At 42.0% G+C, this 10,935-nt stretch overlaps 1 protein-coding gene across 1 annotated transcript in view; it reads right to left on the minus strand.

Moving 5' to 3' along the window:
- Positions 1-8,367, minus strand: part of kntc1 (kinetochore associated 1) — a 54,857-nt gene extending 46,490 nt beyond the window's left edge. The window contains exons 1-7 of the mRNA XM_077714568.1: positions 7,898-8,367; positions 2,553-2,673; positions 2,343-2,458; positions 1,814-1,892; positions 1,433-1,510; positions 1,331-1,365; positions 1,156-1,266 (exon numbers count right to left, since the gene is read on the minus strand). Coding sequence (XP_077570694.1) covers positions 1,156-1,266; positions 1,331-1,365; positions 1,433-1,510; positions 1,814-1,892; positions 2,343-2,458; positions 2,553-2,673; positions 7,898-8,029 — 672 coding nt within the window. The 5' untranslated portion in view covers positions 8,030-8,367. The remainder of the gene's footprint in view (positions 1-1,155; positions 1,267-1,330; positions 1,366-1,432; positions 1,511-1,813; positions 1,893-2,342; positions 2,459-2,552; positions 2,674-7,897) is intronic.
- Positions 8,368-10,935: the final 2,568 nt, after the last annotated feature.

Raw genomic sequence — 10,935 nt, forward strand, 5'->3', positions numbered from 1 at the left:
AGGGGAGAGAAAGAGAGAGGAGAAGAGAAGAGGGGAGAGGAGAGAGAGGGAGGGGAGAGAGAGAGGGGAGAGAGAGGGGAGAGAGGGGAGAGAGGGGAGAGAGGGGAGAGAGAGGAGAGAGGGGAGAGAGAGGGGAGATAGAGGAGAGAGAGGAGAGAGAGGAGAGAGAGGAGAGAGAGGAGAGAGAGGAGAGAGAGGAGAGAGGGAGAGAGGGAGAGAGGAGAGAGGGAGAGAGGGAGAGAGGGAGAGAGGGAGAGAGGGAGAGGAGGGAGAGAGAGAGGGAGGGAGGGAGAGAGAGAGGGAGGAGAGAGAGACACAGACAGACAGACAGACAGACAGACAGACAGACAGACAGACAGACAGACAGACAGACAGACAGACAGACAGACAGACAGACAGACAGACAGACAGACAGACAGACAGACAGACGAGACAGACAGACAGACAGACAGACAGACAGACAGACAGACAGACAGACAGACAGACAGATAGATAGATAGATAGATAGATAGATAGATAGATAGATAGATAGATAGATAGATAGATAGATAGATAGGAGATATATAGTTAAGGTAGGGCCGCAGAGCTGTGAGGCCGCTCAAACCGGACTTTAAGTCTAGAAAATACATATTTTTTAACCTTACACATGAATGTATGTTCTAAAGTTTAGAACATACATTCATGTGTAAGGTTAAAAAATATGTATTTTCTAGACTTAAAGTCCGTGTTTGAGCGGAATCTTTTAGAATCTAAACATATTACAAAATAAGGTAATTAAGGTAATTAATTAAAAAATTCTATAGCTTTCCACGTTAACCATACAGAACCGTGTGATGCTTAGTTACTGATTTTCATTTCATTTTGCATGAGATTTTGCATCGCCACTCAGCGCCTTATGGTGTAGAGAGGTTCACTGACTTCAGCGCGGGCAGGCGAGGGCTCGATTCCCACTAGTGACGGAATGATTGAGTGTGGATGGTCGTTTGTGTCTCAGTGTGTCCTATGGTTGACTGGTTGCCAGTCTCAAGGTGTAGTCTGCCTTTCGCGTGAAGTTAGCTGGAATAGACTCAGGCAACCCCCGCAAAACTTCCAAGAATTCGCAGTACGGAAGATGAATGAAAACCTCCACTCTAAATTATATCACGTCGCACTCACCCCAATCAATAAGTGTATTTGGTTGGCCAAACTGAAGGCCACTGCACTGCTGCAACCTTCGCCATGATACGTGGCAGTTGAATAGAAGTCGATCTTGATCAAACTTTGAAGCTGCGCCCAGAATCAGATGATAATGACAGGGCCTCAGATGAATTGAAAACAAAGATGGGCTTACCTCTTTTAACGCAGCATTGTCCGTCGTTTCAATGGCTGCCACAAAAACACAGATAAAAAAGTGATCAAAGTGCGACTAAGTTGAAGGTGACGAGCGTTGTACCTTTTTTTATCTTTTGTAAAGGAAGATTGCTGATGTGAAAGAAGCCATCAAGTCCGACCACAAAAACATGATGCAGACCTGCACAACACACAAATCTAGTTATTTAGCGTTGGTCAGAAGTTTTCATATGCAAAAATTTCATTGGCTCCCATTCATTGTGTTAGTGACCTAAATTCAAGTCACATTCTATTTATTAAGGCCCTTATGAATGATCGACCGTTTTTCTGGACCGATACCGATTATTAGTAGATAGAGGAATTCGTCCCCTCCCCAACCCTTCATACATATTGATTGAATGCCTATTATCATTTTTGAAATATTTTAATGGCTATATTGTCCATCCCTGAAACATTTCTGAGATGTGAAAAGCTTTCTCTTGACCTGGTGACACTTTGTTCTCCTCTGTGACGATAGCACGGTATGTTTTCCTGTGGTCGTCGCCAGCTTTATCGATCAATGCCTGGAAGACCAAAACTTGACACGTCAAACAATGCGTATTGACTATTTGTTTCAGAAATCAAAATGTGTTTCTCCGGAAGACCCATCGTAGCCTTCAAACAGATTTTTTTTTTTAGAATTGAAATGCAGACACAAAAAAATCATTTGTGACATTCATAAAATGATTAAAATGGTTCTGATCAAATTTCTTGAGTTTCTATAATAAAATTATTTTAACGACTCAAATATTTTTTGGGGGTGGATCAAATTAGTTTATGACCAAGTAACTTGTGATGAATATTTGTGCAAATTAATTGTTTTGCTATTCTGTTTTTGTAGCCCAGATTTTTTTTAAGACCAAATTTCTTTGCAATTGAATTTCAATGCAGAAAAATATAGGTGGCAGAGAATTACTTCCATGTTTTTCCAAAGTTGTTGCAATACGCATGAATAGAAGAAAAAAAAGTCCTACTCTGGTGAGAAGGATTCTCTTGAGTGGAACGAAGACTAAGTGCAGGTTCCCATTTCTCTCGCACACTAACAAAAATTGCCCCTCCAGACACATGTCTACAGCACACACGTCGCTTTCTAGGGGACAAGAAAAAACAAGCACTGATGAATGAGACCAGAGAGAAGATGCTCTTTTCAGTCTCTCATTGTAAAGACAGAATAGCTCGCATACCAAAGTAAAGTAGCAACAGGATGCTCTGGTAGTTGTGTTCAAAGAGGATCAGGGTCTGGTCAGCAACAAGGAGACTCCAGTTGGAGCCAATGATGGAGTAGAAGTGACCAGCTGCCATCGTCTACCAAGGGAGAGAAAGTAGACACTTCACAATACCTGCTTTAAAATCTTAAAATGTATGGATATAAATTTGTTTTTTGATTACTCAAAAAAGTCTAAATACATACAGCGGTGCCCCTACTTACAAATGCATCTGCATACAACCTTTTAAGGTTACAAAACCATTTTACATGAAAACTACTGTTATATAGATGGAAAAAAATTCCAAGTTACAAAAAACCTCAAAGCGTATATATATTTTCTGTATACATTACTTTATTTTGTAATTGTCACCTGAGCGTTCAGCTTGACAATCTCCCAACTCTGTCTGCTGGGCTGACAACAACTCACTTTTGACCGCTGTTTGTAGTCACAGAGTTCTAACAGTATTTTTGTGTGTGTTTAGTTTGATACAGACTGAAATGTCTACAGTGCCATGAAAAGTATTTGCCCCTCCCCCTGCCCTTCCTGATGTCTGTTTTTTTTTTGTTTTGCATACTGCATTTTCAAACCTATAGGACGCACTTAAGTCTAATTTTTTTTCTAAAATTGTTGATGCACCCAATCGGTCGGTGCACCTTGTCTGTGCACTAAATTAAATATTTTGTATGGCCCTGACCGCTTGAGTGACTGGTTTTATTTCTTGCCGGCATTGCAAAATCGACAATTCTGCACAGAACAGTGGGCCAAAATTCCTCCAAAGCATTGTGAAAGACTCATCATAAATTTGCGGAAACGCTTGATTTCAGTTATTGCTGCCAAAGGTGGCACAACACGTTATTAGGTTCAGGGGGGAATTCCCATATTGTGGCTCTCCGCTAACCTGGGTGGTAAAATAGGGGAACTGCTGGTGAGACACCTATGTCGCGAAAACACCAATGGGAGTGTAACGCTGGCACTGTGGTGCCGACACTATCGAAAGCGCCTTTTTATCTTCTGCATGCATACTCTCATTGATACTCATTGATGAGCAAAAATGGAAAAAAATTCTAAAAATAATTCAGATTTTTTTTTACTTTCAATGTGATGAAATATTCATGAATACACACATTTTCATGTGTTTTTGTTGATATTAATTGTTTATGGTTCCCTTCGTCAAAAAGCTTCCCGACCCGTATTAGTTAGACCAGTGATTTTCAACCACTGTGCCGCAGCACACTAGTGTGCCGTGAGAGATCCTCAGGTGTGCCGTGAGAAATTATCCAATATCCTTTTTTTTAAATTAACATTTATTAATAGATTTCTGCAAATATGATGTCATTGTCCAATGTCCGTGCTGCAAAGGCTGGCAGCGTAATGTAATATTTGTCCGTGTGGCAACACGTAGTTGATTGACACGTTCCGCCAAGAAAATTAGTGATGCACCGTGGTGACAGTCATGGAGAAGTTTTTAAAAAGGACAACTGCAAACTCCGAACTGCGCCCTGGACAAGATTCTGACCCGGATAAAGGCCCTAGTATGAGTGGTGGAGAAAACAAAGCAAAGACGGTGAGCTCAAGGCAATATAGTAAAAGCTATCTTTCGTTTGGATTTACTTTCACCGGGGATGAGACGACACCTATTCCGTTATGCCTGGTGTGTGGCGAGAAGCTATCCAACAGCGCCATGGTGCCAAGCAAGCTTAAACGCCATCTCCAAACGAAACACCCGTCGCTTCAAAACAAGCCGATAGACTATTTTGTTCGCCTGCATGTAAACACAGAGAAACAGGCAACGTTTATGAGAAAAACCACAAAGGTAAATGAGAAAGCGCTCAAAGCTAGTTACCTAGTCGCCGAACTTGTTGCTAAATCAAAAAAGCCGCACACTGTGGCAGAGACATTAATACTACCTGCCTGTAAAGCCATTGTCAACGAGATGCTCGGCCCTGGTGCGGCTAAAGACATAGATAAAGTCCCGCTCTCTGATAACACAATTGCCAGGCGTATTGATGACATGTCTACAGACATCGAAAGCCATGTTTTGGAAAAGATACGCATCAGTAGGAAATTTGCGTTGCAAGTTGACGAGTCTACGGATATTAGTGGACATTCTCAGCTCTTGGCCTATGTGCGTTTTGTGGATGGTGATGCCATTAGAGAAAACTTCCTATTTTGCAAGACACTGCCAGAAAAAACAACTGGAGAGGAAATTTTTCGGGTCACATCGGAATATCTTGACCAGGGAGGACTTACGTGGGAAAACTGCACAAGTGTGTGCACTGATGGAGCTGCAGCCATGGTCGGGCGCACCAAAGGCTTCGTGAGTAGAGTGAAGGAAAGAAACCCAGATCTGATTATTACGCACTGTTTTTTGCACCGTGAGGCCCTCGTTGCGAAGACTTTACCAGTAGAACTGGTTCCTGTGTTGGACGATGTGGTGCGCATGGTGAACTTTGTGAAGACACGACCTCTGAAAAGCCGTATATTCGCATCTCTGTGTGAGGAAATGGGAGCGGAGCATAAAGCCTTATTGCTCCATACGGAGGTCCGATGGTTGTCGCGCGGTAAGGTGCTGACCCGTGTGTATGAGCTGCGAGAGGAACTTAAAATGTTTCTGACAAATGAGAGGTCTGATTACTCAAATCAGTTTGCAAGTGATGAGTGGTGCGCAAAGTTGGCATACCTGGCTGATATATTTCATCATCTTAATGAACTGAACACAAGGATGCAGGGCCGAAATGAAAACCTGCTTACAAGCACAGATAAAATAAATGGATTCCGTTTAAAGGTGCACCTCTGGCAACAACATGTGCAACGTGCCAACCTGGAGATGTTCCCACTCACAGACAAACAGCAAAGCAACACTGCTGCACTGTCTGAGGTAATAGGTAAACATTTGAAAAGTCTTGAGGAGAAGTTGTCATTTTATTTCTCTTCAGCCTCCACTGAATGCTTTGACTGGGTTAGGGACCCATACAGCTCGGCATCAGTTGTTCGAAAGGACATGACTTTACAAGAGCAGGAGGAACTAACTGAACTGAGACAGGATCGTGGTTTAAAACTAAGATTTGCTGATCTTCCTTTGGACAGTTTTTGGTTGACTGCTGCCAAGGAGTTCCCCATTCTGGCCAACAAAGCTGTTCTGACATTGCTCCCATTTTCCACAACATATCTGTGTGAGCTGAGCTTTTCAAGCCTAACTGCTATAAAAACTAAAAACAGAGAGAGACTGAGAGCTGTTGAAGAAGAGCTTTGTGTGTGTCTTTCTACTATTCCTGCCAGGATATCGGCTTTGTGTTCATCTAAACAGGCCCAGGTTTCACACTGACTGAGTATAAATAAATTGAGAAATTATATTGTAATTAAATATACTATACAGAGTGTCATTTTGTAAAATCTTTGGTTAGTGGTGTGCCACAAATTTTTCCAATGTAAAAAAATGTGCCGTGGCTCAAAAAAGGTTGAAAAACACTGAGTTAGACAATCTAAAATTCAACGTGCGTTTCAAATCATACAAAAACTAGCTCAACAATGCCCTCTCCAATTGTAAAACCATGTCCTGTCCTATACTGTTTTTTTTCAACGTAGAGCTACAAAATTTGGTGATTCATTTTTTTTTTTCTCAGACTGCACTAAAAAGACTTGCAGCCTTATCAAAAGAATCCTACAGGAAGTCAACCATCTTGGGTTGAACATGGAAAAATCTGGCCATTTTCAGGTTTCACATTTGACCAAGTTTGCCAGGGGTCCAACTTGCGCAGGGGGGCTGCTCGGGCCTGGTCAGTACCACCTGAATTACTATTCAATTGAGCTGGGCAATACAACAATAACGTTAATTATCATGAAATATTTTTTGTCAATGATAATATTAAAAACTTTGATAAAAATGTGATCATTTAAACTGCAATTAGACCACCCAACCACCACAGAGAATGAGGCGCTGGTCCAGGGCAAATGCTAGTTCCAGACCAAGGCTCAGAAAAAGAAGACAAAACTTGTTTTTAGGTTAGCATAGAGGCCAATACAGAGCATGAACACAGAAGGACAATAACACGGCCAAAATTTGCGATTATGAGATGCAGGACAACATACATCCAAACCACTACACCAGTACAGAGGTACCTCGAGATACAAGCATAATGCATTCCGGGATTGAGCTCATATGTCGATATTATCGTAACTCAAACGAACCTTTCCCATAGAAATGAACTCAAAACAAACTAATTCGTTACAACCCTCTGAAAAAGCGTGACCGATCTTTTGGTCGCCGATATTTTGGTCGCCGGCTCTCCAAATGATATTCATGAGAGACAGTTTAATATCAAAATATCTACTGTTGAAAACAGTACTTAGATGTTAAACTCTCTCTCTTAGATATTAAACTCTCTATCATGAATATAATTTTGAGAGCTGGTTTCAACAATAAACTCTGTCACCATTTGACCGGCGACAAAAAGGGACCAAAAGACCGGCGACCAAACGAGCACCTGAAAAAGCACCCAAAACAGCATATTGGAAAAATATTTTTATTTGTTCTAATTTGCCATCTATTAACAAAGTAACAAATAACTAATAGTTTAATATTAATAAAATATGGATTATGGATAACTTTATTCATCCCGTTTTCGGTCAATTTAAATGTGGCAGTAGAAAGAGGGTGATTAGACGGAACAGCAAAGCAAATCAAAGTAAATGGAATCATCAAATCATTAAGACATTGTGATAACTTTGCAGTATAGACGACGGAGCACTTGTATAACCGTATGTTATTTACTGTTATAGTATCAATATACATCACTCCTCCCCCTTTAACTATGAAGTCCCCCTTAAGAATTAACACTTGACTTCAAAAATTGTACCGAAATTATTACTGCCAACACAAACATTAGACCCCATATTTCCATCTTTGACGTTTCCATCTCAGGAACTCTTTTTCACATATTTGTAAGAACCGGAACTCTTTTATTCCAGGAACCATGTTCCTCACAACTGATCGATCAGAAATTCCCCCGCCTTTGGCCCGGAGTCAGCTGGGATAGACTCCAGCACCCCCCGCGACCTTAATGAGGATGAAGAGGTTCAGAAATGAAATGAGATTAGACTGATTGGTCACCCCGCCTACCATGGCGAAATTTTACTGTGCCCTACACGTGAGCAAATATGTTCCGTGTGGCATTTGTACGGTTTTTATCGATAATAAGGGGAGTAATTGGCCGAGGTTGACAGGTATGTTAAAGGTCTGGTGCCGTCAAATAATCAAACGTGAGCATTCAAAGAATGTCCGCGAATGTCAAGCATCCAAACAACTTGCATCTGTCTCATACCTCGCCGGAAGACACTTTAACCAGTGTGTCCACTTGATACAAGCTTTTGCCGTCCACCCCGGTGTCCGCCGCGCTGCCAATGCGGACAGTGGAGTAATCCTCGTTGACCAAAAACTCCACGTCGTTCCACATCGCTGCCTCGGGAAGTTCACACACAAGTAGCAATGATTTCAGTTTCCCAGTTTCTTCTCACATTCTGCGAAACACTTTGAGATTTGGCGGGCAAGTGCTATAGCACTAGACGAGCATTGGCTAGTAGGGGACACGTACATCACACCGCCATCTTACATAGGTAGTTTTTAGTCCTTTGTCTAAATCGCGGACATTTAAGCCAGTTCCTTTGATTCCAACAATAACATCGGTACTTTGCTGGCAGGACATGGTCGAATCAATGCCTGGGGAAGTGAAAATAAATCTTAAATATATGGAGTTATGTGACTTCAAGATGGCAGCCCTATACACTACTCCCAGGCAAGTTGTGTTCTGAGTTGTGGGATATCTATGGGCGTCAATGTGGCCGTGTTGGGCGGGTTCATTTTTCAAAGACTCGGGGTGGCAGAGAAATGCAACGTTGGGTGGGTTTGGTTCTCTTTTGGCAAAATCTGATGGTTTTGGAACGGACCGTTTTGATTACTTTGAACAGTTGACATACCTGTTAACTTATACGTTTTCCCATATTGTATACGTGTTTTGATCAATTCAAATTGGGTACGCCGTATAACAACCTTAGAACAAGATTTTTAAGTACAGTAATACCCCAACATACGAGTGCCCCGACATTCGAGCAATTTGAGATACGAGTAAGATTTCGGGCAAATACTTATCTTGAAATACGAGACCATTTTTGATATATGAGCAAACAGTGGACGTATGAGGCTACTCATAAGAACATCCAGATTGCAGTTATGTATAGTGACATCTAGTGGGTCATCACTGTAACATGCTCTCGGTTTGACCCATAATGCTTTGCACTGTTGTTTGTATTAATTCGAATAAAGACACGATCGGAAACAGGGTGTCAGAAGTGGCTGGCTAAAACTCGAAGCAATGGCAAACTGTGATTCCGGTGCCACAGGGCATGCAGATGTCCGGAGATTTGGCAAAGAACTGGGACGTTTTTCGGGCTGGATGTCATGAACAGTCCTTTGCAAGTCACTGTTTGGGTGAATAGTTTTTCATAGTCAGGAAGCGCTAGGATTCCTGATTCCAAGATTTGTTGCTTCACCTCCATGAATGTTTAGTTTCCTTCTTCGGTGCATGTTACTGGGTCTCTCATTGTCATCTCAGTAGCATAGATCATGTCTAGCAGTGCTTGAGTTAGTTCTGAAAAGTTTGGAATGCAACTCCTGCAGTAGTTAGTTAGGCCAAAGAAGACCATCATTTGTTTTTTCGTCTTTGGTTTTGGACATTGCTGGGTGGCTTCTCGTCTTCCATCCGTTAGTTCCCTTCCTTTCTGTGAGACTCGGTGTCCCAGGAAGGTGAATGACTCCTGACAGTACTGCAGTTTCTTCAGCGATTCCTTGTTCCCAGTTTGCTCCAGATGTTTGAATAATCTGATCGCTTCTTCTTTGTTTTCTTCTTCTGCAGGACTGGCTATCAGTATGTCGTCTATATATACTAGGATCTGTGTGGTGTTTTTGTGTTCTTGCTGATTCATACATGCAGCAATCTCTTGTGCGAATATTGTGGGGCTGTCACAGAACCCCTGTGGCAGCCTTGTGTATGTGTATTTGGTTCCTTCGAACGTGAAACCAAACCAGTCTTGGGCTGTTTTGTGGAATGGAACAATGAAAAATGCATTGCTTAGATCATTTACTGTAAAGAATTTCTAATAATTACTGGTCTGGTGCCATCTATAGCATCTGGTTTGAGGGGGTATTGTTTGGCTCGTGGTTGATATGATGTCTTGGGCTCAATTTTTACTTCCTTTGCTGTGGTAATTTTTCCTACGTCTGCTTTTGATTTGGACCACAGTGAACTCGGAACTGTAGGCAGGTCCAATGAGGTGGCCGCATCTCCCTCTGCCGTGGAGTACAGGTACTCCAGTCGGACTAGTTGGGGTCCCAGTCGTTCAAACTTTCAAACTGTTTAACAAATTCTGGTTTGGCTTTCCCAAACTTCATGGTAATGTGTAGTGGCCAGTGGGTTTGTGTTTGGCCATTTACATTTTCGACTTTGGATTATAACTGCCGGATTACAGATGAGGGTCCTTGTGTTGCTAAATCTAGGGAGGAGAATATATGAGGTTCTTCTTGATCTTCAACTACTTGGATTTTCGCTTACTCCCACCTGTGTACTGGTTTCATACCATCATCCGTCGGGATAAGGCTGATTCCCAGTTTACGGAGTAGATCTCTTCCCAGGAGGTTCACAGGACAGTTTTTACTCAGGACAAACTTTGCTTCATGGTTTCGTCCATTTTCATCTGTTATTTTCTTCGACTTCTTCAATAGCTCCATGTGTCCTCCTACTCCTATCACAGTGATCCATTCCTTTCCTGGTACCAATCCTGGCACTTTGTCTTTGATGACTGATTTATCTGCTCCAGTGTCACATAAGAATCTTACTGGTGTTTGACTTTGTCCCACCAGTAAGGTGTAGTATGGTTTACTGTCTCTGTCCCAGAGGGTGGACATGATTTCGGTCTAACACCAAGTCTAACACTTCTACTGGCAAGCAGGGCGTTTCTTCGTCCTCCCAATCGCTTTCTTCAGTTTCCTCTTCCGTGTTAGGCTTCCATTTCTCTTTCCTCTGGCGTCATTCGTGATATTGATTTCCAAGGTTGTATGGTGGGGGTGTCTGGTTTCCTTTGGGTGAAAATTTGGTTTTAATTAGTTTTTACCTTTCTGTATTGTGGAATTAGGCCCAAGTGAATCTGTTGTGCAGAATACTATAAGCGATGTCTAATGCCCTAAAATAAACTTGTATAACTTGCTTATGTAAGCCCCCCTGAATCTTGTAAACATGTTCCCAGGAAAGCGGCGCGTCTTCACCAAATAAAGACATAGGTTTGCAGAGGCATCCTGCTTGTATCTGGC

This window comes from Stigmatopora nigra, chromosome 4, assembly GCF_051989575.1.
Source record: "Stigmatopora nigra isolate UIUO_SnigA chromosome 4, RoL_Snig_1.1, whole genome shotgun sequence".
Lineage (NCBI taxonomy): Eukaryota > Metazoa > Chordata > Actinopteri > Syngnathiformes > Syngnathidae > Stigmatopora > Stigmatopora nigra.